The sequence below is a fragment of the Lacerta agilis genome, chromosome 4, assembly GCF_009819535.1.
Source record: "Lacerta agilis isolate rLacAgi1 chromosome 4, rLacAgi1.pri, whole genome shotgun sequence".
Classification (NCBI taxonomy): Eukaryota; Metazoa; Chordata; class Lepidosauria; order Squamata; family Lacertidae; genus Lacerta; species Lacerta agilis.
Window position 1 is genome coordinate 20,423,298 of NC_046315.1, and position 27,545 is coordinate 20,450,842.

General features: G+C 44.5%; 1 protein-coding gene across 1 annotated transcript; it reads right to left on the reverse strand.

Annotated features, from left to right (window-relative positions):
• Positions 1-1,743: 1,743 nt before the first annotated feature.
• Positions 1,744-26,304, reverse strand: SLC35F2 (solute carrier family 35 member F2). Its single transcript, XM_033146232.1, has 8 exons — positions 26,226-26,304; positions 16,933-17,108; positions 15,105-15,232; positions 13,021-13,180; positions 10,031-10,187; positions 7,417-7,469; positions 6,088-6,242; positions 1,744-2,831 (listed from the first exon to the last, which is right to left on the reverse strand). Exons 2-8 carry the CDS (start codon positions 17,000-17,002, stop codon positions 2,583-2,585), a joined length of 972 nt encoding a protein of 323 aa, XP_033002123.1. The 5' UTR covers positions 17,003-17,108; positions 26,226-26,304; the 3' UTR covers positions 1,744-2,582.
• Positions 26,305-27,545: the final 1,241 nt, after the last annotated feature.

A 27,545-nucleotide genomic window follows, 5' to 3' on the forward strand; every position in this document is an offset into this window, starting at 1 on the left:
GTAAAGGTACCCCTGACCGTTAGGTCCAGTCACGGATGACTCTGGGGTTGCGGTGCTCATCTCGCTCTATAGGCCAAGGGAGCCGGCGTTTGTCCACAGACAGCTTCTGGGCATGACTAAGCCGCTTATGGAAAACCAGAGCAGCGCACAGAAATGCCGTTTACGTTCCCGCTGGCACCAGCAGGTCGGCGGTTTGAATCCCCACAACGGGGACCGAACAACAGGAGCTCACCCCGTTGTGGGGATTCAAACCGCCGACCTGCTGATCGGCAAGCCCTAAGCTCAGTGGTTTAGACCACAGCGCCACCCACGTCCCTTCAACAATATACACCAGTGGTGGCGAACCTTTTAGAGACCGAGTGCCCAAACTGTAAACCAAAAACCACTTATTTATCACAAAGTGCCCAAACATTTGTGAGCTTTTTTTGGGGAGCTGCTGACCAAAGTTTTGGAGCTTTTTTGGGGGGGGTCGCACAAAAGTTGCTTTGCATTTTGGGGGGCGCCCCAAAGCTGCTGAGCTTTTTTGGGGGGTAAGGGAGTCGATGTTGCAGGGTGCAACGTTACCGTGAGCTGCATCGAGCGGATTGGAAAGATCTGTGGGGGTTGGGGGGGGAGGAAGATTGCCACCGATTGTGCTTTGTGTGTGTTTGTGTTTTCTGACCAAGGGGTGGAGGAGAGCCCGTCTTGCTGAATCAGACAGAGGAAAAAGTGTGAGCTTTGTGGCGGGCAAGGAGAAAGCAGGAGTGATGAGAGAGCAAAGGCGAAAACTAGAGGAAGGCGCTGTTGCTGCGGGGCTCTGCCGGGAGGACCGTCGCCTTCGCCACTCACACTCCTGCGCTCGGGAAGGGCTCGAGGAGCCTCAAGTGTCCGCCCCTCCCCGGCGTTAGGCAGCCGGGACTATGGAGACTTTGAACGGCACCAGCCTCGGCGAGCCTCTGAAGCCGCTGCCGTCGTCGCAGAGCCCGCACCACTCCTTCGCCGAGAAGAAGAGGCTCCACCGAGCTCCTTCCCCAGCCAGACCTTTCCTCAAGGACCTCCACGCCCGGGCAGCTTCCGCCAAGCCCCCGCCGGTGCCCCCCAAATCCCCCAGCCTCTCCGGCAAACCGCAGTCCCCGCAGGCGGGAGCCCGCCCGCAGGGGCGTCGCTATGGGGGGGCGGCACTTCTTGCTCGAGAGGGCGGATTTGGCACTGCTCGCCTTGCCAGGCGCGCCGGCAGCGAGGCAAGCCGCCGCCGCCTTCGCGCCCTGGGCGCAGCTCCGCCGGGAGAGGCGGCTCTGCATGGCCAGCAGCCCCGGCGAGTGCGGTCGGGCAACAGCAGACGCAAGCCTGGGGAAAAAACAACAACAACAGCACGGATGGGCCGATGGTGCGCGTGCCAGCAGTGAGGGCTCTGCGTGCCAAATCTGGCACGCGTGCCATAGGTTCGCCACCACTGATATACACGGTTACAAAATGTGCACAGGTCATCAATTGGTCAATTGGTCCTGAAAGCATATCTTATAGCTGCAGAGGTGTACACCATTACTCGGTACATTATTTATTGTGGCGAAAAAGACCACATTCACATTTCCAAAAAGCTGATTTACATACAGGGGATTTTGCATCCCTCAAACTTAAAACACACCGAGTGTTTACCTGCTGGGCTCTCTGCCACCAGAAGGGGGGTGGTCTACTCTAAAGTATATCCGAGATACAAAAGGACGAGACAATTTAATGAAGACAGAAATAGTGCCAATAGGGAGGCAGGCTCAGTGCATCCTTTAATCCAGATGGGTTCATCCCACATTGCTTCAATCAGCATCAGTTGCCAGTGCAACCAAGTGTAATTTCCCAGTCTCCAAGTGTTAAGGATCAATTAAATTATTGCAAAGATGATGAACAAACTCTGAATTTTATCTGTGTAGGAGTAGGAAATGGTTAACCAATTCAGTTTTATATATATATATTTAAAAAATGTTTCTAGTCCTCATCACTTAATATTTAAAGATGGTTTCTGGCCCTCATGGTCTAGTGGTGTAAAGAGAGGGATTCACAGCTCTTCACAGATGCCTTTCTCTCTCTCTCCCTTTACAGTTTCCAGCTTCTCTTTCAGTACTGGCCACCTAACCTGTTTCGAGTCTCTCTTCCCTCTCTTTTTCCTTTTGCCAATCTTGTTCTTGTCAAAAATATTCCACAGTCCTTCAAAGTGCAAACCTTGGACATTAGATAAATTACTCAAAATGAGCCATGAGTGCAATTTGGTTTCTTCAGTGTTGATTTCTCTCTCTCTCTCTCTCTCTCTCTCTCTCTCTCTCTCTCTCTCTCCCCAGAGAGCAATGTTAGTCATTCCCTTAGTTGTCCCTACCTTTTTATTTCCCTGTCAGCTCCAAGGACAGATCTTCAGTGAACATGACTTGGTACAGGTGGTTCGACTAAGGATCCGGCCCTTGTTATCTCGTGGTGAAATTCTAAACTTTGGCATGACCACAAACTCCACCGTAGGCATCTCTCCAGTTTAATCCAACCTAGCGCAGCATAACATTCATTATCTCTTGTTTACTGACATTTCCAAGGTAATTCCGGCAGCTGAGAGGCTGTGCGCTTCACAAGACGGTTAGTTTTGTGTCTAGCGCTTCCTCTGTCTGACTTCCTTCCTTGCTGTGTTGTGAAGGTGAGACGATGGACACATTCAGGTGGTTCTCTTCAATTTTTAAGGCAAGATTGTCAAACCCAGTACTGGATCCCAGAGGCAAGCTGGTCAAGGCGGCCTCTGCACTTCGGGTCGGCGTTGAGCAATACATGATGAATCCCACCATTATCACAGCAAAGGACACGATATACAGTGCTGAAAACTGATAAGATAGAAAAGAGAGGAAGAATCAGGGCGCCTGCATAGACAAATGCCTTGCGGCCACAAAAGTCACCTTAGAACTCATTTGCCGTGGCTTTGAACTGAGCAGTAATACAGGACTTTTATCTGCTTGGCATTGTTTTCTGCTGCTTTCTACCGTGTTGCCAATTATCCTGATTTTTCAAGTATTTTTATTGTACGTTCGTATTTCAGAACTGTTTCAGTGGTGCCTGTTTATATACTTTTTAAAAATTGCCTTTAGCCTGGACACCTCTTTAAATTGCCCGAGGGTGGCGGGAGGCAGAGGTGTAATAATAATCCTAGTATTAATAATGATTTCATTATTTATATAGCACCCATCTGACTGGGCTGCCCCAGCCACTCTGGGAGGCTTCCCCCCCCCCCAAAAAAAAACAGTAAAACACAACCACGCCACAACATCGCAACACCTTTTCACTTGCACCTTTTCCACTTAACCCAAAAGGCCTGTGAGATTTGATGGACAGGGAGAGACGCAAAATTCTTATCTCTTTACCCACAGCTACATTTACCCCCTTTGCTCCCCTGCTCAAACTTACTGCCCACCTGACTGTTCATCGCTGATGCAATGACCAGTGTCTAAGCAAGGGGAAGGGAGGGCAGGGAGGGAGATGGGAAGAGGAAAACAGGGCCTCTATTTCAACACTTGGCCCAACCCACGGCTCCTTCTAAACAGGGCAAAGCCTCCAGGAGATGAAGAGCACATCTCCCTTCCCAGGAGGCCATGTATTCTGTCGATTTGCAAAAGACCCTCTTGTTTGTCCAGGTCTTTGGAGAAGGCTGAATGTGGCTGATGACCTTGTATGTTGTGCCATGAATTCTGTGTTTTAAATTATTCTGTTGATATTATGTTGCCTATTTTCAAAGCTATAATTTGGCTCTTTTCTCTGTATGCTGCATCATAGCTCCTGGGCATTATTTTTAAACTAGGGGATACCCCACTGTCAATCTGCTGGTGCCAGCCTTTAGCCTTTACAGAGCAAAGGAGCCGTCCTTTGAAGCAAAACTCCACCTGACCTCCTTCTCTCTCTCTCTCTCTCTCTGACTGTAGGAACAAGCACAGCAGAAGCAGCACCCAGTTATCTGGGACTTCTGAGATAATGGGCAAGGTCTCCATGGCATATCTGATGTTTCATTGTGCTCTTTTATATTGTGCTGGAAGCTGCCCAGAGTGCCTGGGGCAACCCAGTCAGATGTGAGGAGTGCAAGTAATAAATGATGATGATGATGATGATGATGATGATGATGATGAAATGGCTGTAGTAACACCACTGCACCAAACCCAGAAGATGTGGAGGTAGCACTGTATCATCATCCCACCATGTTGTGTAGCATCCAGCTGGAACCCACCCAAATTAGGGGAGAAGCTAAGGTATCCCTTGCCAAAGTCATTGGCTAATGGATGCTGCTGGGAGTCCTGGTCTGGGGCCATAACAACTATTCCTCTTTAGAATCCCAGCCATCTATTTACACAGGAGAATGCAATGCGGGGATTGGGAGGGTAGGGCCCTCCTGCGATTTTGGAGTACAGCTCACATCACGGGGGCCACAATTTCTCCTGCTAAAAGTAAAAAGATGCACTTTAGGAAACCTACACAAATTTATTCCGTGCTTCTGATGAACGCAGCCGTTTAGAATCAAGCCTGTCTCCCTGTCTCCTTAGGCCTGGCTTCTGTCTCTTGGTCATGTTAGAGAGTGACAGAGTGCTGGGAAAGTGCTGAGGACTGGCTCTTGTAGATTTAGATCCCCATCACCGCTACCAGAGGTCACAATTGCCATTTGTGCAGAAGGGAACAATGTGCAAAAACAAAATCCTTTTCCTTTTATTATGTACTTTGACTTTGTTTCCTTACGTATTTTCATTTTGCATTTTTATGCTGTGAACTGCCCTGAGATCTTGGGGGGGGGATGGTATTCAAATTTAATAAACAAATGAATAAAATAATCCTGTGTGCAGCAGGGTTGCTAAAGAGCTATAAGGGACACCTAATGTATATTAGTCACACATGTGGGTTCACTGCTCACTGAGGACTTGCCTGCTAGAATGAACCCATCATTCAATAAACAGAAACACTGGAAGCTGCCCTTATACTACTGGTCCATCTAGCTCAGTATTGTTGACAGTGGCCTCCCGGATGTTTCAGACTACAGTTTGTATCTGCTCCAGCCACCATGGCCAATGATTAGGAAAGATGGGAGTTGTAGCCCAAAATATCTGGGGGCACCAGCTGGGAAAGGCTGGTCTGTGCTACTGGGCAGCCTGTTCTCCAAGGTTTGTGGCACGAGCCTTCCCAGCCCTCCCTGAAAATGTTGGGGGCTGAACCTGGGACCTTATGCATACAAAGCGTGCACCTGACAGGCAGAGGCATGAAAATTCATCAGCATCATAGAATCACAGAGTTGGAAGGGACCAATAAGGTCATTTGCTCCAACCCCCTGAAATGCAGGAAATCTTTTTGCCCAGCATGGGGCTCAAACCAACAGCCCTGAGATTAAGAGTCTCATGCTCGACTGACTGAGCTATCCTGCAGGCTGATGGGCAGGTGACTGAATAAAGCTTTAGAAGTGTGGAAAGTATGCCCTAATCCTCACAGAAACTTATTGGTCTTAGAAGCAAAGGCTGCTACTGGCTGACCTGGCAGGTCTGAATGTTCCAGACACTAATTAACTTAATGCGTTTCCCATGGATTCGCTTGTTTCAGAATGGTTTGCCTTTGCAATTCCATCAAGCAGCTCAGTCCGTGAAGTCAGGGAGGAAAGAGCATGTTAACCATATTGCATGCAATTATTAACCTACATACGCAGCAGACCCAAGTATAATTAACTTTCATCCTGTCACAGATAATTGCATGATGCACTTTGTCCCTAAATTCACATCTATAGCAAGACTATTAGGGCCGATTAAAGTCATGCCTGCATGTGCGTGCCACAATTCTGTAAGAGTGCTGAAAGAAAATGTCATTGTGATATTGAGCACAAAATTCTGCCCCCAAAGTACAGCTTGTTCTAAAACAAGTTATAAAACAACACACACACACACACACACACACACACACACGCCAATTTATACCTGTGACAGAATTTTGCTGGGGTGGGTCCAGAATGTTAATTGTTTTTAGCACAGAGCGTGGACAGCCCTAGTTTAGATGCTAAGCCACAGCAATAATTCTCGAGCATAGCTTAGCCCCAAATGTCATTGATCTGAAAAACTTGCTCACCTTGTAGTCGAAGAGAAAGAGCCCAAAGAAGAGGCTGTAGAGGTCAGCAGTCAGAATGCCCAAGTTGACCGATGTAGCGCTGGTTACTTTGATCACAACTGGCATGAAGCTGTACAGTCCGAACATGCACAGTGCAAAGGCCAGGAAGAGCAGCACTGCAAGGCAAGGCAAGGGCTTAACATTTAAGGCACGAAATGCTGCTAATAGCATAAAAGTAGGAAAGAGGAGGACAGTGTATTCTCAGGAGCATTAAACCCGTGCAGCTACAGTGAGACAAGAAGATAAGAGAGGAGCCCTCCATGGTTGGACCAAAGGCCGAACTATGCCAGCATCCCATGCATGGCCAACTAGATGCCTGCTATGGGAAGCCCCAACACAGAAATTAAGTCTTGGTGCTGACCTTTAAATCCCTAAACAGCCTCAGCCCAGTATACCTGAAGGAGTGCCTCCACCCCCATCATTCAGCCCGGACACTGAGGTCCAGCTCCGAGGGCCTTCTGGCGATTCCCTCACTGCGAGAAGTGAGGTTACAGGGAACCAGGCAGAGGGCCTTCTTGGTAGTGGCGTTTGCCCTGTGGAACGCCCTCCCATCAGATGTCAAGGAAATGAACAACTGTCTTGACTTTTAGAAGACATCTGAAGGCAGCTCTGTTTAGGGAAGTTTTTAACATTTGTTAAATGTTGTATTATTGTATTTTTAATATTTTGTTGGAAGTCGCCCAGAGTGGCTGGGGAAACCCAACCAGATGGGCGGGGTATGTATGTATGTATGTATGTATAAATAAATAAATTAATAAATGTGTTGTTGTTGTTGTTATCAATAGTTCCCTCCCATTCATATTATTCGGCAACTACTATTCAGAGAGGTACATTGGCTCTGAATCTCCCAAGTTCCAGGCAGGCCATTGTGACAAATGGTCACTGATACACTTATCCTCTTTGAACCGTGCTCTCTTTATGTCTGTTGTTTTCAATCAAACTGGCAAGGTGACTCCAAGTTCTAGGATTATGGGAAAAGGAATGGGGAGGAAGGAAAGTTATCTCTATCCAGTTGCTCCAAACATGATTTTATACGTACATCATGATTCCTTACCCCACACCCCAAGTTGCCAATTTCCTTAACCAAAAAAGCTCTTTACAAGACACCCACACTACTTTTGGAAGTGAATAGGAGAACCTGGGGCCTCTTTTACTAATTACAAGTATCGCCCTATTAGGGATTGACCACGGTCTGAGCAGCTTTCCAGGAACAGCATGGAGTACCACCCCCACAGCTACATGCAAAGCAATTCCAATGTTATTTGCTTCAGGTTTTCAGAGCACACATACCGACTTTCCAGTTCCACTGAATAGAAGCAATGTCTTTATGTTCCACAATGGCTCTACAGGGAAGGTGGGGGAAGGTGGGAGGAAATAAAAGGGAAACACCGGCATTAAAATATGGGGGTGTGGTTTTCATAATGATCAACAGTTAATTATAAACAGGCATTTAGGTTATGGATCAATCCTATGAAGGCTTTCTCTGAAGCAAGCCCCCTCTGAATTAGGAAGACTTACTCCTAAGGCAGTGGGCATTGGATTACAGCCTCTGTGGACAACACACACAAGAGTAAACTTCTGGCACCTTAAATGATGAAGAGATTTATTATGGTGCAGGTTAGCTGCAACACAATGTTGCTCCTTGTTCATTATTTCAGCAACTCTATTCCATTCCCCTGGGCCAAGCGTCAGAATTTCATGGCTACTGACCACACTGGACTGACTTGGGGCTTCTTCCCACTTTGGGTTTCCCCCCTAATGGTTTTTGGTACTTCTGCAAATCTCTGGGTTGCCCCAAGCCCACTAATATCTCCCTCTTATGTATGGTTGACACCATTTGGGCTACGCAAGTAGTGACTGGAACGAGGCGAAATGTGCCACCTGAAACTGTGTTGACTGAAGCCCACTTTATTGGATATTTATTTTATTAAAGTTATTATATTCCACCTTTCGTCTGCTTGATGGAGCCGCAGAAGCAGCTAATAAACTTCAGTAAAACAATCAAAAGACAGCATAATAATCCAAAAAAAACCAACATTAGCAATCTAAGAAAAGCTGAAGCAGGCTATCTCCTTGCTGAATCTTAAGGACCAGTGCTGATCTCCAGCTAGTGACCAGCAGTATTAGGACCCTGCTAAGAATATCTTCAGGATTTTAATATAAACCCGTAAAATAGCCCCAAGGCTGCAATCAGCGCACATCTAGCGACTGCAGTGTTTGGCTGATCAAGAAACAAGAGTTTAATAATTGAAACATGTTTTTTCTTGTTGATCCATTAACAACAACCTGGTCATATTTGGCCTTAGTTAACTCTGTGGGATTAAAATGGTAATTGAATCACTCCCTTGAGAGAATCAATACTGCCTCATTCAAAGGCATGTTTGCATAATATTCTTCTTGGCTGGAACTAATTCATCATCTGCTGTAGATAAACACTTTTTTTAAAAAAAGGTGCATTTAATGCCTAGATGGTTATACAAAATGGGACCTGCAGCAAAATGTTGCAGTGTCATAGAATGGCAGAGTTGGCAGGGGTCACCCGGGTCATCTAGTCCAACTGCCCTTGCAATGAAGAAATATTTAGCCCAACATGGGGCTCAAACCCATGATCCTGAGATCAAGAGTCTCATGCCCTACCAACTGAGCTATCTTATCTCAGTGTGTGGACTTCTCCTGTTCAGTGTTCCAGTTAAAACAGTGACGCTTTCTTCCAGTCAAAACAAAATAAAAAATAAAAAAATTCCTTCCAGTAGCAATTCCTTCCTTCTTCCAGGAAACTCAATTTCATTCCACTCAAATTTTCCACCCAGTTTCCATCCCCACCACTGTCAGTTAAGCAAACTGTGCCCACTGAGTGTGCTTGGTATTCACTGGATATTTTGGGGGAGGGGGGAGGGTTTCCACTCCTATGTACTTATGCAAGGATTGGTCCTTCCTAGAGCCTATAATACCGCTCTATCGCACATGGATTGTGAATTTTCAGCTACATAAGGATCCATACTTGTAGAATGAGTTCACCATCAGCATATAGGATTACTTTAAGAAACACAACTAAGGGCCTTTTGCCAGCTATCAACACCGTAGCTTCAAGTTTCATTGGAAAGATGCATTTCCAAAATAGGGTGGTCATTTTTTCTATGGACTATGGTGCCTTTCAACACTACGGTACTATAATGGGCAGAAGTCAGTAGGGTGAACCGATCTCAGCATGGAGAGATGAAGCAATGGGAAGAAGTGTTGGGTTTGTGCTTACCACTCAACTGTAAAAGATGCAAAAACTCTTGTCTCTAAAAAGATGGCAACGTGACCCAGAAAAACAAGATCCCGACCCAGAAATTATTAATCCCAAGATTTTCTTTAATCCTACATCTTTAATCCTACATCCTACATCTTTCCACTGAAAGTCAAGGAGATAATTTGCATGAATAATCATTTACAGGATTTGGCATCTCAAGGGACAGCATGGACAGCACGTAAATCACAAAAAGAAAGTTAAAGACACACCAGGTATGAGAAGAACAAATCAGGTAAATACTTTGATGCCTAAGGTTGCAGGTCACAACCCAGAGATCCCACCCTATAACTTTATGTTATTTTTGATACAGAAGATAGAAGAGGTAAGCAAATGAAAGAGATGGTGGAGCGAGGTGGGGAGATGAGTAAGAGAAGCGATGTCTGCCTAGTCTCCCAATTTGGGAGAAAATTTAAATGCAAAGGACTTCTCCAAGGTTGCATCCTGGCAACCCCGCAAGACACCTTTACTCTTGAACAGGTTAATGGAAATGCTAGCAATGGATTAATAATAACACACCCACCAATTCATGGAAAGGAAGAAATCATTCTGTGATGCAGATGGTTTTTTGTTTTCTTAATTAGAATTAAAGTACGTATAATAGATCCTTACAGCTGCAGACCGCTGATAATAGTCCCAAACAAGCCCACCATTCCTAGAAACTCCACTCTGCTCAGATTTTTCACAATGTATTCCTCACTCACATTCGAAATGGCATATAAGGAAGCACCAAGGAGGACTAAGACATCGCCAATCACCACGTCAGTACCTGCACAGAAAATATAAATTGACATGCACAAAAAGAGGGAGGCTGCTGTAAAATCCAACTTGCAAGCATTTTTAATGGCAAAATCAGGTATAAGCACACAGGTCATTTTTCCAACTATTTATTCTTTCCTCCAAGGAGCTCAAGTTCTCCTCCTCCATTTTCTATATTCACAGCAATGCCGTGAGGTAGCTTAGGCTGAGAGTGAGCGATTGTGACCACCCTGTGAGCGTCATGGCTAAATGGGGATTTGAACCCTGGTCTCCCAGGTCTTAGTCAATGGTCTAACTACTACACCACATTGGCAACTATTGGAATATTTAAAAAAGTGTGTTGGGCACTTGCCACAAAATCTATTTTCTCTTTTCAGCTCAGAAGACATGACTGTGTTTGGCATCATGATAAACCATAGTTCATAAACCATAGTTTATCATGGTAAAAAAAAAAACCTGCCACAAGTAGATCAGAAGTTTCTTTGTTTTATCCAATGCTGTCGTTCTGCTTGAGCAACAGCAGACTTCTGCTTGTGCAATGGAACATCCTCCTCCTTTCTGCAGCCTCCACACACCATCAAAATCTGCTCCAAAGGGTGGGAGGGCTGGAGCAGATTTGGGGTGGGGAGAAGAAGTCCCACTGCTCTGGTGGAACTCTATGCACATAGCACTGAATGCAACTCTCTACTTACAATTAACGTCCACATTTGTGTCCAAAATTTATTATTAATTATTATTATTATTATTATTATTATTATTATTATTATTATTATTATTATTTTCTATACTGCCCTATACCAGAAGGTCTCACTGTGAAGAACTGTACACTGCAGTTAATTATACATCATGGTTTGAAGTTGGCCTGCTTCAAACAGCCTTTATCCACTGCTGACCATCAGATCTTTGGGAAAATCTGAATTCTAAACAAAACTTTCTTTTCTGAAACATGGTTTTGTGGAATGTTTAATTACTGTATTGGTCTGGATATAGACTGGACTCCGCCCACCCCACCCCAAACCTGACTTGTATAAAATCTAAGTTTTGCTGCCTTTGAAAAAGATCTCTGTTTCGCGGTGCGGCCTACATTTGGGGGCAACTTATATTCAGACCGATATGTACTACCTGTTGGTTAGGCACTTTGGGAAACCAAGCAAAATGTAGTTAAGGGAAGAACAAGACCTTAAGTTCCCCCCTCTCACATTAACAGCCTAATTTAGCCATTTTGTAAAAAAAAATCAATACATCGATCTCCGTAAGTTCTCAGTAAATTCCTAAATGGATGCTAAGAGTATGACAGACCCTTTTTCGGTTTGCTTTTGGAGGCCCCAGGATTTAGAACTGTTTCACTAGCTGTAACATGATCCAGTTGTGGGATCTTGCTCAATATCGAATCAATGCTTTAAAAAATGCTGCTCTTATTAGAGCCGCAAGCTTTTTCACCCTGGCAGGGCTCCTGTTGCTTTAGCCAGCAGAATTTGATGCTTTTCCTATTGGCATGGCTGGATTGTGGATTTCTGCCTCTCACATGGCTGTTGCGAGGCTCTGGAGATTTGCCAGGAAACTCTGGGCCTTTCTGAGCAGAATGGCTTCAAATCCAGGATTGACTCACCAACTGGAGCAAACCTGTGGAGCCTGAATGGCAGGTGAGAAAGATCTGACATGAGATCATAGCTAGGTTGCAGGTACTGTGGTGGAAAGGAAGCCTTTGCCCAAATCCAAAAAAGGAGATGCCATCATTATGAAAGCATGCTCAGTACATTTCCATTCAATAAGGAAATACTTCTTTGAGGTACTGTCAGCACTGCATTGAATGCTCACCAGGCCAATCCCGACTCTGCATAAGGTAGCTTCTGACATTCGTTTATTGAAGTATTTTATTTATAATACCTGCCTGTCTTACCACAAGGTAGGAGACAGGAAGTTCTCCCTCAGAACAGGCTTTGTTTGAAGACCCAAGATAATGGAAATGACTCTGGGAGACTGGACACCCAATAGATGCCCTGAAATGTTGAGCTAAATTTCCTACCCTGTAAAATAAGAAAAAAGCTAGCAATGCCCCACCTATGGCCATACAGCAGGGGCGGGCGGTGATATATCCTGCTAAATAACTGTTTTTAGGAAAGCTTGTCTTTAACATCTGATCTTACTGGGGATTTAAAAGTGTATTTTATGTAAACTGCCTAGAGGTTTTGTTGATTAAGGTTGTGTGTGTTTGTGTATTAATTTAATTTCAGAGTCTTGGATTTTAAGATTATTACTTTCTTTAGAGATTTCTGTCCTTTGCCAAAAATACTCACAGTGCAGTTAACAAAAACAAGGTAACATGAAAACCTAACAAAACAGAAAGATTATACCAGTTCTCATGAACTGCATAATTAGTAATAATAATAAAAATTAATTATCCTATCAAACTCTGAAAGCCCAACAAAAAAGGTGGTGTTTTACCTGGAATCTAAAAGAATATAAAGATGTGCATAAGTTAACTCAAGAAAGTTTGTGGAAGGTTTCCTGCCAGAATATGTCAAGTATTTCTGCTTTGAGGAAATAATAACCATGTTCTTGTTTCAATGGGGAAATATACTGGCGGGATTCAACTAAGCATGCACAGAATGAGGCCCTCTTATGCAATGACACTCCTCCTTCCCCCTCTTCATCGCCTCACACCCCCTTCTGGAAGGCTCCCATAAGAGGGCCTCATTCTGTGCATGCTTGGTTGAATCAAAGCAGAAATACTTGACATATTCTGGAATTACTGAAAATCTGATTCAGAGGAAGGATTTGAGGACTCTCCCATGGACACAATGTTTTTCACATTTCACCATGACATTTTCTCCAGCCCTTACCTTCCCCATTGTGCCTCTCAGCTAACACGTCCGCACCGACCATGGTGCCTACTCCCAACAGGCAGACAGCAACCGCAATGAAATGGATCAGTTTGTATCTTGCGCGGAGAATGAACCACGATAAAGCCATCAGCACAGGAATCCCAAAGCAGTCTAGGAGCTGCCGTGTACAGAAAGGCATACAGTCCGGTCATAAAAAGAAGGGCACATGAGGACTAATAACTCCTCCAGGTGGCAAATATTCAATTCAATTTTTTTTTACTGAAATTTGGAAAGAAATACAAAAGATTCCTATGGGATATCTTTGTATCAAGACTAAAAAGCTAGTCTAAATAATCTTTAAAAAAAACCAGAGCAGTAAGAGCAGGCATAGGCAAACTCGGCCCTCCAGATGTTTTGGGACTACAATTCCCATCATCCCTGACCACTGGTCCTGTTAGCTAGGCATGATGGGAGTTGTAGTCCCAAAAGATCTGGAGGGCCGAGTTTGCCTATGCCTGAGTAAGTGGGAGAAGGGAAAAAAAGAAAAAGAAAGGAAAGATGGAGGAAGAGGGAAAGAAAAAGAAAGAGGAAACTTCCAATTCTTCATCTGTTAGCTGTAATAATACAGAATTATTCAACGCATGCACTCCAAGATAACACCCAACAATCCACCTTCTGTAAACCAACATCATCTTCAATCTCCAAGCCCAGATATCATAACTTCATTTCCTTTTTCCATGCAAAAAGTCTCTAAGAAGTTTCCAATCCATGGGAAGACATCAGCAAATTATACAAGGTCAAAACTAGCCAAGTGGTTTTAGTGTCTTTTGATGATGGAGCAGCAACACTTATTCCTGGTGCATAAGGTACCTCTCATGCTTAGCATATATTGAGAAGAACAGTATTGTCTGGGGTTTTGATGGTTAAACCAGCCCTGCTCTACTTCCACCCCCCTCCCTCCACACACACACATACACTGAAAAATGTCTCCTTCCTGTAGCATCACTGACCCACAGAATTATATCTGGCATTCGGTGCTTGATCCATTCACCCTGTTCAAGGAGAGACAGCAATAGGGGTGGCATTGTAGCTATTTTTAGCAGAGACAGCCAGGTTGGTGGCATACAACATTGCCTTTAAACAATCTGCTGGCGTCATCTTGTTTCGCAGGGGCCAACCCCTCGTGGAACTCTACCTAAGGCGGACAGAAGTTGCAATGTTTGCATTATGTTTCTTCTACAGCCTGGCCCTACACATGTTTACTCAGAAGTAAGTCCCACCGAGTTCAATGGTGCTCACTCCCAGTGGGGCATACCAAGAATTGCTGTGGCCTTAATTACCAGGAAACAGCAGCGAGCATCTCACCATTATCAAGCCTCAAAATCTACAAAAATACTTCCTCAAATTGAAAACAACCAGAAGAAGCAAAAAGGTGTCTTTTATCCAGAGAAAGCAGCTGGAAGACTCCCATGGAGAGGATGTTTTGAGCTGGAGAGGATGTTTTCTAAGTATTTGTATTAAAAGTCATTAGCCAGTTTTCAGAAAATGCATCTGCTGCCCGGTTAACTAGGGGACACCTTTAGAATCTACCAAAAGGTTTCTAACAGATGAATTGGGTAAACACTGCTGTCCTAATTTTAGACAGGATTCTGCTGGATGTTTACCCTCAAACACTGAAACAGTGCTGGAGTAGGATCTTGGGAGGCCACAGTTCAAATCCCCACTTATGCTCATTCGTATGTGTTTTTACATCTCTCCTGTGTAAAACAGTCCTACACAGTCTCAAGATTATGTGATGGCACTGAGCCTCTTCACTGTCCACTCGTTCTATTTACACCCCTATCTTTCCTTGAAGGAGCTTCTCCCCACCTCCATTTTATCCTCACCACAACCCCATGAGGTGGGTTAGGCTGAAAGAGAACTTGACTGGCCCAAGGTCACCCAGTCAACTTCTAGAGGCTGGGTGGTGATTTAAAACATTGAGTCTCCCTAGGCCTAGCCCATCACTCTGACCAATACATCACACTTGTTTAATGGTGGCTCTTCACACACACACACACACGTTTTTAAAGTGTCACAAGACTCTTGGCTCTCTATTCTACCTGGACACTTGTTAGGGTGGTATACTGGTAGGCTTTGACGATGGAGTAATTGGCTTCAACGTCAACTAATCCAAGCAAAATGTACTTCCACCATTTCCTTCGCAGGATCTGCCAGAGGTTGTCGTCATCTGGAGAGAAAGCAAAACACGCATGTCAACATTTAGGCATGGGTCTGCTCTCTGGGTCCATCTCTTCTGCAGAAGCTCCCCCTGTGTCCCATCCCCCCCAAAAAAAATCCGAGTTACGTTTGATAGTTTTATTATTATTTCCTCCAAGGAACCCACAGTGCATATGCACTTCGCTCCCTCTCCATCTTTGGGCCTGTGAGGTAAGTTTGGCAGAGAGCTGGCGGCAGATCCAAGGTCACCGAGCGAGCTTTGTGGCCAAATGGGGATTTGAACCCTGGTCTGACACTCTAAATGCTACATCACACATGTCTCTTTTTGACCAAGGAGGCATAGAGAGGCCTGCCTCACCCATTCTCCGATAGCCTTGCATCATCATGTGAAAACTTTTATTTTCGACAAGCGTTTGACCAGACAAGTTTTGATATTTTCCCCACCTAGAGAGGCTGGGGAAACCAAGCCAGACGGGTGGGGTATAAAATATTATTATTATTATTATTATTATTATTATTATTATTATTATTATTATTATTATGTTTATGTTTATGTTTATGTTTATTTTTTTATTAGCTGCCACTCATTTCTATTTGTCGTTCATTTTTATTTTACAATACAGTGCTTTTATTGCCTAGTTTTACTAAGGGAAAAGTGGAGTACCAATATTTTCTACTGATATAAAACGATAAAAGTTTATTTAGCTGTTACGTTTACAGTTCACCTTTCCACTGGGGGGAAAAAACAAACACCACCCAATCTGACTAACAGTAAAAATCGTAATAAAAAATAACCAATCCACAAATGATGTTTTGAAACATTACTTCTAAAATTTATTTTATACATATTGTGATAACATATATTATGTATACTTATTTTTAAAGCCTCCTCATTTTATTGCTTTTTTTTCTTGTGAGTATTTCTCTTACACTAACACTATTTTATGTAAACTTATTACGAGAATTTTGAAAAATTGATGCGGTGTATAAATCTTGCTATATAAATAAATAAAATCTAAACATCAGGTTTTTTGTTGTTTTTTAAAAAAATGGCACCTTTAGGGAAATACCATATGGAAGGGAACTCTCCATAAAACATCCCCGTGAGGACAGAGTATGAACAATGGGCATGGAATTCTGAGAGCAGAGGTCGGGTGAAATGGAATGGAGTATCCTGGACATGGGCTGACTGACTGGAACAAGAACACAGTGGTACCTTGGTTCTCAAACACCTTGGGTAGGTACTCAAACAACTTGGAACCCAAACACTGCAAACCCTGAAGTAAGTGTTCCGGTTTGCAAACATTTTTCGGAAGCCAAACACGCTCCGTTTTGAGTGCCACACTTCTGTTTTGAGTGTTACGCTGAGGTCTGTCTGTTTCTGCTATTTATTTTGTGTTTTTGTGGCTCTTTTTGTTTTGTTTTTGTGACTGTGTGGAACCCAGTTCAGCTACTGATCGATTGTGTGACTGCAGTACATTGTTTAATGCTATCTTGTTAGATAGTAAAATTCATGTTAAACTGCTGTTTTAGGGGTTGTTTTTAAAAGTCTGGAACGGATTAATCAATTTTGCATTGCTTTCTATGGGAAAGTGCGCCTTGGTTTTGGAACGCTTTGGTTTTGGAACGGACTTCCGGAACGGATTAAGTTTGAGAACCAAGGTCCCACTGTACAGTACTCCACAATTTTATGGCAGGTCCCACTTGTACCTTTTCTGAAGGCCAGAATCATTGTGTACACGAGGAATAGCAGGCAATAGTTGATAAAACTCTGCAGCATTGGAGTGTTGACCTGGTACTTGTCAGCCAAGTACTGGCTTGTAACCGCAGTCCCACATATGAACAGCGAAAGTATCTGACCCAGGAATAGCGTTTTCACAATATGCCTGCGAATGAGAAAAGTTTAGAGGAGCATTGTTATTCTTCATGCATTTTTATTATTATTAACCACATGCCAGTAATTAGGAACTGCTTCTGTTACCTCACTTCAGCAAGTGAGGCGAAACTGTACCAAGAAAAATCATGCCTGTGACCCTCTCAATTTTGTTAGACGTTAGCGCCGCCATCGCTGACCATTGACTAAGCTGGCCATGTCTGAAGGCCCATGGGTTCCCCACCCCTGCGCAACAGAATGATCTGGTTTAGCATTTTTTATTATTTTTTATTTTTTTACTGCAAATGTATTAAAGGGGGGAGACACATAAAGAAAACCACCACAGAACTTAAACAAACCCATCGGCTCACAGTCACAATTTATTTTATTCACATAGCGTCAAGCAAAGCTAAAAACTTGGAATCCGCCAAGCTTGCCTAACACTGTATTTGCAGTTGGCATCCATCCACTGTTACTTTAGAAACCAAAAATTTCCTCACAGAAATTTTTTCCACATGGCATTGCTCATCACCTCACAGGTTCTAGAGCTGCTCCAGCAGATTCCTTATGCTTTTTATCGTGTATAGCGAACTATGGCGTCACTGCAAACCAACCTGCGAATTCATTACTTTAAACTCAAGAGCTGCCATTTAAACTTATTTATGTAGCATACATATTTCTAATTCATTCCTAGGAAGCTGCCAGAGAAGTTAATACAGTAATTGAAATGACAGGGGTTATTTCAGTCGAAAGTTCAAAAGGCGGACCGTGGCACTATAATTATGACACGTCAAAGCTTCAAAAGGTATAAAGAAACCGATAAAGAGGTAAACAAACACACAAACTGCAAGCCTGTGCAGTATGTCCTATCAAAATGTTCTCAGCCTACCAACCATGTATGGTAGCACAGCCATCTCCTTTTGCAAAAGAGACCGTGTGTTCAGCATTCAAAATTCGCCAGGCGCATTTTGCACCCGGCTATTGACCAAGTGAAGATGCCCGGGCGGCCAGGATTGCTCCTGACATCTCCACCATCTGGAGGTGCATACCTGGGGATCCTTGGATCTTGACTGTTTTCACACACCATCAACATATCCTCTGGAATTCTATGTGTTATATTTTATCTGCACAATCAGAATGAATTTCAGGAACCAAAAAGTCGTGTTGCAAAAATACAATTTTCGAGCCAGCTGGCCCCCAAATGGAAACTAGGCATTCTGTTTTGGCGATTGTAACCATGGTTTAAGGAGCCATTTGGCACGTAGCCTATATATCTGAGTTTCTAACACTGTGTATGTCTGCTGAAGCACTTTAACAGGCCCACAATTCATCCAACAATGTGCTGCTTTTTATTTGGTAGGTTGTAGGCCAGGGAATTCAGCAGTGAAATGAAAGTCACAGGGCCAAATACATTTTATTTAGCACCAGATAAGCATCATCACCACATCTCTATTCCACCTTTCCTCCAAGGAAAGTGGTTCTCTCCCTCTCAATGCTATCCTTCCAACAACCCTGTGAGGTAGGTTAGTTGGGTTAGTTTAGAGAACATAAACTTTATGGCTGAGTGGGGATCTCAACCCTGGCTTCCCAAGGTCCTAGTAAAATCATGATTTAATGTTAACCATAGTAAAACCTCAGGTGCCTGGTTCACAATCGCTTAAGCCTTTGTTTACTGCATCACAGTACAGTTAAAACCACCAGAGAGAGCAGCCGAGTGTTAATCGGCTTGGGGCAGCGATGGTTTCTTAACCATAATTAAGGAGGGAGTTCAGGTTTTGCACATATTGCTAGGCCGTGTAAAAGACATTTCGCAGCACAAACTTGTCATCGCCTGCAGAAAACAATCAATAGCGAGATTAATAGATTATAAAATGGTGCGACTATCTGAAGTGCTGGATAAATGATTAATAATGAGAACGCATGTTATTAAAGGCAAATGTGTGGAATTAAATAACCTTTTATAGGGTTTTAGAAGCACGTGCAGAATGCCGGTGGCAAAAACTTTAGTTTTCCACATGGAAGGAACAGAAAACATACATGCGTAACCAGCATCTCCCTCTCCACTAATTCCCCTAATTGTGCTACTGGGATGCCTATTGATTACCACTGTTCTTATCTATTATTTATCAGCCTATAAATAAAAGAAAAATAACCTTCCCCTCCCAAGCACTTGGATGCATCTCTCTGGCCCGCTTTGCAAAGACAGTAAAGATTAATTGCTTTGGCTCCCTTTCTGGGATGAGGTAATGGCAGTGATCTCAGGCAGACATTTAGTTCTACAATGCATGGCTTTGATTTATTCCGCCGGCCATAGACCACAAAAGCTTGTCCCACTCATTAGTTGTCTTATGTATAGTATACTCCTGCCCAGTCATTTCATTCCTCGGGAGAGACACTCTTAGTAGTGGCTTGTGATCCAATGGTTCGATTTATGTCTTTTTAGTGTGGCAAAACCTGCCCCTTGGAATGCGCTCCCAATGAATGCCAGGCAGGCTCCTGCAGATTTGGCACTTGGGCGCCTGCTTAAAACTCATCCAGGCTTTCCCTGAGGGGTAATACATGTTGATGTATTAATCCGATCTACTGATTTGTGAGGCATTTTGTACTTGTGTTATGAATGCAATTTTATTGACAAATTTATGCTTTGTTCACTCACTGCCATGGTATTCCTCTACCCTCCTTAATGGTGGTATATAAATCTTTGCAAATAATTGCTAAATAAATAAATAAATAAATATGGGTTGCACCTCCTTGGCTCTGCCCCAGTGTCTGAATGCCCTCCTGAACAATAACACCATAGTCCATTCTGAAAATTCACACTCCAGTGGCACAGGCCTCACATCAGCAGTTTTATTTCACACTGTTGCAATGTGTATGAAAATCAGGCATGCTAATCAGGTGGGTCCTCCATTTCTCTCCCTTCCAACTGCTGGCTAGATGGTGAACAGGTGGGGAAGTCCAATGAAGCCTGACGTACCTGCATTTTTCAGATATTCACTCATATACTGCAGCAGCCTTGGATCACGCCAAGTAAAACATCTCCTGCAGTTTAGAGGCATCATCCACTTTCCAATGAATTGCCTGTTTATCACTCTGCTGTCACTTTGGGAAGCAATCCCAATCCGGCCCAAACTCTACGAAATTCAAGTTTTCAAGCTGCTCTTCTGTTTAAGAGAGCTTCAGTCTGCTCGATTTTAAAGAAAATTAAGAAGTAATAAGTAAGCCACAACGACGTTTCAGAAACATCGCCAAAAAGGCAGTCCGTTCACTCTTCTAGCTCACAAAGCAGCTAAGCGAGTTTATTAACTCACACCGCGAGGCATGAAAGTGTGACTGCAGGTAAATGTTTTAACCGTTAACGTTAATGGCAATCCAGGCCGGCGTTTATAAACTAAGAGGGCACTCAACTGTTGCGTCTGAAGCCTAAATTAACTTAAGAGTTGCTTTTACTCCAGAAGTGCCGCATGAACAAATGGCAAGAGAACTTGTGGAGTCGCAATAAGTTCAATATATTTTGGATGGAAGCTGATGACAGGTGATTTTCCCATGCACCTGCTAATATTTGCACTGGATTCTGTTAAAGAACTCCTCCTACCTGATCAAAGTGAGATAAGATATAATTAAGCTGTTTATTACAATCAGGACTGCAATAAGTGCTAAATGGAAGTTCAACAGTCTAACGTATCCACAGTTCAAGAAGGATACTGACAAGCTGGAACGTGTCCAGAGGAGGGCAACCAAAATGGTCAAAGGCCTGGAAACAATGCCTTATGAGGAACGGCTTAGGGAGCTGGGTATGTTTAGCCTGGAGAAGAGAAGGTTAAGGGGTGATATGATAGCCATGTTCAAATATATAAAAGGATGTCATATAGAGGAGGGTGAAAGGTTGTTTTCTGCTGCTCCAGAGAAGCGGACACGGGGCAATGGATTCAAACTACAAGAAAGAAGATTCCACCTAAACATTAGGAAGAACTTCCTGGCAGTAAGAGCTGTTCGACAGTGGAATTTGCTGCCAAGGAGTGTGGTGGAGTCTCCTTCTTTGGAGGTCTTTAAGCGGAGGCTTGACAGCCATCTGTCAGGAATGCTTTGATGGTGTTTCCTGCTTGGCAGGGGGTTGGACTGGATGGCCCTTGTGGTCTCTTCCAACTCTTATGATTCTATTATGATTCTACGATGACGTTGTTGTACCCACCCTTCACCATCCAATCCCAAGGTGTGGCACGATAATTTAAAATTCAATATTAAAAACCGTTCGACACAAATTACTAATAGCAACGCCTTGAACGTGGTCTGGGAGCGCTGACAGGCTCTCACTCCTGTTTGCAACCATGCCGCAGCATTCTGTGTGAACTGCAAGGCAAGCCCCACATAGGGTGCATTGCAGTAGCCCAATCTTGAAGAAACCACTGCATGAACCAGTGTGGCCCAATCCATGAACTGTTGTAGCTGCTGTACTAGTGGCACTTCTAGCCACTGAGACTACTTGGGCCTCCAGTGACAAAGTCGGATCCAGAAGAATCTCTGGACTGCAAACCTGCTCCTCCAAAAAAGGAGAATGCAACCCTTTCTAGGGGAGGCAATTGACCAGTTTCTCAGGCACTTGACCACAGTGCCCCTGACTTGCTAGGATTCAAGCTCAGCTTGTTTTCCTCTCCTTCATCTCACCACTGGCACCATTCCAGGGACTGCATGGCCTCTCCCGATTCAGATGCTATGAAGAAATAGAGCTGAGTGTCATCAACATACTGATGGCACCTTTCCCTAAAACTCCTAATGACCACTCTCAGCAGTTTCGTATTGACATTAAATAGCATTGAATATAAGATAGTGCCCTGCAGTACCCCATTATGTAACCTCCAGGGCATTGTAAAGCACTCTCCCAATGTTATTCTCTGGTCCAAGATTGGATCATGGTCAATGGGATAAAAAGGTGATGAGAGATCAAGAACAGGAACAGTGTTAGAAACTCAGATACATTAAATAGGCGCCAAATGGCTCCTTAAACCAATGTTACAGTGGTCAAACTGGAACATCTAGTTGCCATTTTGGGGTAAGACAAGATCTATACTCTTGTTTTTTTCAATAACAGACTGACTTTGATGGATTCTCTGTTCAACACCTGGTTACTTCAGATGACTACTTTGAGCTAGGTTAAGAACTTTTGAGAAATTAAATAAGAAAAGTCACTTGATCCAGGGACTGTCCACATATCTACCCGCCTATTCAGACCTTCTTTTTCTTAAACGTGACCACTCATTCCACAATTAACTATGATGTTGTTCACTGCCCCTCCTCAGGCTGCACAGAAAAAGCATTTTGGTTCCTGAAATTCATTCCAATTGTGAGGATAAAATATAACCGATAGAATTCTACAGAATGTGATTATTAGTGTGTGAAAACAGTCCAAGACCCAATGATCCCCAGGCAGACACCTCCAGAGATGGTGGAAATGCTCAGGGCAAGATAAAGCAATGAACAAATTCAATTAATAATAATAATAGTAACCGCCACGGACAGGAAAAGCTGCAGGGGTATTGGGGGGGGGGTGTTGTTATTCAGAGTTACAAAATGGTGGGAAGCCCTCCTGCCATTTCTCTACTTTGAATTCCCTTTTCCCAAAGAGACTTCTTTTCACTTTAGAAAGCTGCTGGGGCCCTAAGTTTTCGTGTAGGCCTTAAACTGGCCTCTGTCTTGTTCTGGTAAGGCAATGCTTATGTTGTCATAAGACAGTAGTAAGCAATCTTTCCTCTCTTTTCCTCTCCACAACAACAGGAGAGAGTCAGATCACTCTTGCCTGAGAAGTGAGATGATCACTTGCAGAATGCCTTTAAAATTAGGCCAAAATTAGGTCCTAGTTACCTCCACTGTCCTAAAAGAGTGGTGCAAGAAAATTCCCTGTCTTTCACCATGCTCTTAGTCACTGTAAGGCCTAAATTTAAAAAAAAAAAAAATATTTTTTGTCACGGGGGCTGTAAGAACAATGGGGGACAATCCAGCATAATTTAAGTACTTTAAAGAACCACTACAGTGGTACCTCTGGTTACAAACAGGATCCGTTCCGGAGCCCCATTCGTAACCCGTGACGTGCGTAACCTGAAGTGCCGCGTCTGCGCACATGCGCGTGACGTCATTTGACGCGTCTGCGCATGCGCGAACTGACGAACCCGGAAGTAACGCATTCCGTTATTTCCGGGTTCGGCGCATTCGCAACCCGTGTTGTATGCATCCTGAAGCATTCGTAACAAGAGGTACGACTGTAATTAAAGCGAGAAGGGGTTTAAATTTCCAAGCAACATTAGCTAGGATTAAAAGTGCTTCCACTTTAGCCAAGGCGTTTCAGAACCTCAGTAATTTGGAATCTTCAGATTGAAGAACAGAATCTAAGCAACAACTACTCAGTTGTGGTTAATTGTTCTTCAACCCTGTAGCCACTTCTTCAGCTATATTCACAGGCCTCGGCCTTCAACACCAGTTGAAACAGTTATTTAATGTCCTCCCTCCCCTTACAGCAACGACATGTTGCCGTCTGAAGGCCTTTTGACGCAAGGGCCTGCCATTCTGCAAAAATATATCACTCGACCTTTCTTCCAAGAGGTAATGCAATACTAGAAAAAAAAACTTGGCTGCCAGTTTAAGAAGCAGAAATTCCTCTGCAATCTGTTCTGTAACCTGGACCTTAAACCTTACAAAGCAATAATTTCCATCAAAAGATCTCAAGCAAGCTGTTTTATCAATCTCCTATATCGCTTGGCTCTGAAAGAGAGGAGAGCATTGCCTGAGACAAACCCCCTCCCCGTAAGATTCATTTCTTTAATAGTTTGGAAGTCTACAGGGGAGAGAATGACCTTTAGGGTGAGCCAAATATTGGAGGAGGCAGAAGTGGGAGACAGGTCTGATGTCCAATCTGGTCAAGTCCCAGTATAGGGATAAGAGCTTAACCCTTCTTCACTTCACAGAAGGACTGCAACAACAAATCATTAGCATGGAACAAAGCACAGCAATATCTAGCTTTGACATTGTCTGTTTATAATGAGAGGGACGATAACAGTTCAGGTAGGCACATTAGGCCAACTTCCATTGCCATACAAGCATACAACCTTCTAGAAAAAGGTGCCAGACCTCATCGTGAACACCTCCCTTGTTCTCTTATAAAGGCAATGGCACCCACCTGAGAGGTGCCGGAACTGAGTTCCAGGTGGAAAAAAAAGCACTCCGTACACCCTTAACAACAAAGCAATTCCCAGTCCTAAAAGTATATTCACCAAGCTGATCCAATAAAACACATTACCGGTATACCTTTTAAGACCATCATGCTTCAACCTTCCCAGACACATTTGGCCAGCTGCTGTTGACAACAGAATATTGGACAAGATAGAGCAACTCAGTTGCTCAAGACCATGATCTCAGAGTACCAGGCAGAGAGAGGTGTGGATTGAACCTATGTTTGCTGCACCTACACCCATTTCAACAACGACAAACAAGTAAGATGGAAAAGACTTGACCATAACCACAAATTGAGCACAAGGCAAGGTGGGTGGGCAAACCTAATCCACTAATCATTTCTCCTTCAATTAATTCCCTACCCAGATGCCCCAAATCAATCCCTCAGTTTTGGGGGGTGTTTTTTTTTTTTTTTACAAAGTTCACACAGTTTTGCTGTTGTTGTTGTTGTTGTTTAGTCGTTTAGTTATGTCCGACTCTTTGTGACTCCGTGGACCAGAGCACGCCAGGCACTCCTGTCTTCTCACACAGTTTACCATCCAATTAATTAATGCCTTCAAATACTCATTCCAGCCAAGATTAATTTTCCCCAGATCCTCCAATCAATTTCACAACACCTGGTTTCTCCCCCACCACAAAAATTTACGGTAATTTCCTACTCAGATACCCTCCCCCCTCCCCCCCACACTACCAAATCAATTCCCATGGAAAAACATTAAGTTTCTCCATTTCTTGCAAAAGCAAATAGATGCCAACTTTTCTGCTGGGTTCTTTTACAGTACTCTTTTACAGTAACAACCAATATTCCATTACTGTATTATGTCTGCAACTTAAAGGAGCAAGGCTTACGGGGCAAAGAAAACCTGGAATTCAAAACAGCCATCCGATTTTGGTACACCACCTCTCTGGCTACTCTACCCAACAGCCACTCAGGTGTTGGGGCATGCAAGTACAGAGATGCAAGCATTTTGTTCTTGTTCACTGGCACCAACATCTCAGCCCACACCCAGAGGCGACGTACCTATGCTCCCTTGCACCCTTGGCAAGGAGATGTATTTTGTGGTGATTTTTGTGCCCTTGGGCTGAGGGCCAACCTAACCAATCCCTAGGTTTGCCCCTCCCTACACCCTAAAGAAACTGATCTGCCATCATATGGGCCTCTGGAAGTCTACAGGCTGATCCTAGGTCCCTTCAGATACTTGTAGGGTGTAGAAAGCTGACTTATACCAGGTCAGGCTATCATCTACTGTTAGTAACATAAACTGACTTAGACCGAGTCAGATGATTGACCCACTTAGCTTAGTACTGTCCACACTGACTGGCAGCAGCTCTCGACGGTTTCAAGCAGGCATGCGGAATAGATGCTCCTCAAGTCAGCCAAGGCCCTTCCCCACTGTCTACTTTCCAGAGCCTCTGCCAGCAGCATACACAAAATAATAATAATCAGCCGAGAACATTCTGCCTACATAGGATGTGCTTCACCGCTCCCCAAATAAATTTCTTTACTCTGTATCATTCAGCCATAAACCACTAAGATTTTAGCGGATGCACGACAGCTCTTGTCCAAATACCCCGTGGCGCTCACGAACTAACCACAAAAAGTACGACTTGAGCATGTGCAGAGGGCACAGCCTCAGCCAGCCAACCCCAACCCTACTCAAGAGGAAGGCTTCCTCCGCCAGAAAGTGAACGTGAAGAAACTTGCTTCCCACGTGAACTTTTCCTTATCCCCCCCACACACACAAAAGCAAAAAGCGCTCGGACCGCGTGCCGCTTCAGAAAAGCACGTGCGCCACGGAAGGCGCAGCCCGGAAGCGTAAAGATAACAAAAGTCTGCTCAAAATCGGCTTGTGAACCCTCGACGGGTATTGATCGGGTGCCAGCGCCTCGCTCGCCCTTTTGTGCTCACCAAGAGCAGAGCTTGTCCCGGACACGTGTCAGAAAGCTGCTGCGGGGGGATCGTGGGGAAACGGTTGCTGCTGGTGGTGGTGGTGCCGCCGCCGCCGCTGCTGCAACTGCCGGCGCGGCGGGGTTTCCATTCTTCAGCTCCAAGGAGGTCGAAGGCAAGCCTTCCATTGCAAGCGGCAGCCTGAGCGCAGATCCGCTCTGGAGAGGAGGCGCTGGCGGCAGAAAGCGGCGCGCAGGAGGAAAGGGAGGGGAAAGGAGGCGGGGCCGCCGCTACCGCTGCTCCGCCGACCTCCTCGGATTTGCTCTGCCGCTGCTGGGTGATGCTGCTGCCGTCGCCGCCGCTGCTGCTCCTCGCTGGTCTCCTGCAGCAAACGATTAGCAGTCAGCAGATCGCTCAAGCCCGGCTCAAGGATGCACAGCGCCCGCTGCCTGGTTGCTTGGGCACCTGCGCCAAAAGGTGCCAGCCATGGGGAGCCTACAACCTCCCAGGTCCTCACCCTTTTAGTTGCTCGAAGCTACGTAGCACCTGCTGTTAAGAAGACGCTGTCTTACAACAACGCCTGTGTGGCCTCGATGAGAGCTTCCTGTTATTTATGTGTTTGTACCCTTTTTGCTGATAGGGACTCCAGGCGGCTTTCAGATAAAATCAGAGCCGCCGAATTAATTTTTTTTAAAGCATTAATAGAATTCAACTCTGTCGGTCTCTAAGAGCTATTAAAAACATTGGGGAAACTGACTGCTTTTAATGCTATCCGTAAGCCTGTTGAAAAAAGGACTTCACCTGCCAAGGGAGCCAGTCTAGCTTCTATAGGGAGGGAGCAGTGGCATAGTGGGGATTGGGCACAGAGACAGTAGTCCTGGGCGCAAAATTGTTAGGAGGTGCAAAATTTCAACCCCTGGTGCTGCCTCAGTACAGCAGCACACTCCTGATGCTAAGCTCTGTTGAAAATGGCCTCTCCATGCAAGTCAGGAAGTGACTTCTCCAGACAACAGAATGACTCTTCTTATCTCTGCAGCTGAGATTTCCTGGGTGACATAAATGCCCTTAGGCAGTTGAATGCGCATGCGTTCTCCCTACCCCCCCCTCCCCATCCGCGGAGCCCCAGGTGTTAGCAACTCACTAGAAGGGAGTTCTAGAGTCTGGGAGCAGCCACTTAGAAGGCTCTGTCCTATGTCTCTTCCAAGCAAGGGCACCGGTTCATGGGAGCTGAGACACTGTGGGGGGGCAGTCTCTTTTTTTAGGGGGGCTGGGCCCCTTCAATGTTCAGGACATTGCACCGGGGGCCCTCAATCCTCTGGTAGCAGCTCTGCTATCAGGTGT

Coding starts and splice junctions, on each gene's coding strand:
- SLC35F2 (XM_033146232.1), bottom strand. CDS start 17,002: ATGCTGCAGAGTTTTATCAACTATTGCCTGCTATTCCTCGTGTACACA. Junction 15,233..16,932: donor GATTCTGGCCTTCAGAAAAG/GTACAAGTGGGA, acceptor CTTTCTCTCCAG/ATGACGACAACCTCTGGCAG. Junction 2,832..6,087: donor TCTTTCTCTTCGACTACAAG/GTGAGCAAGTTT, acceptor CTATCTTATCAG/TTTTCAGCACTGTATATCGT.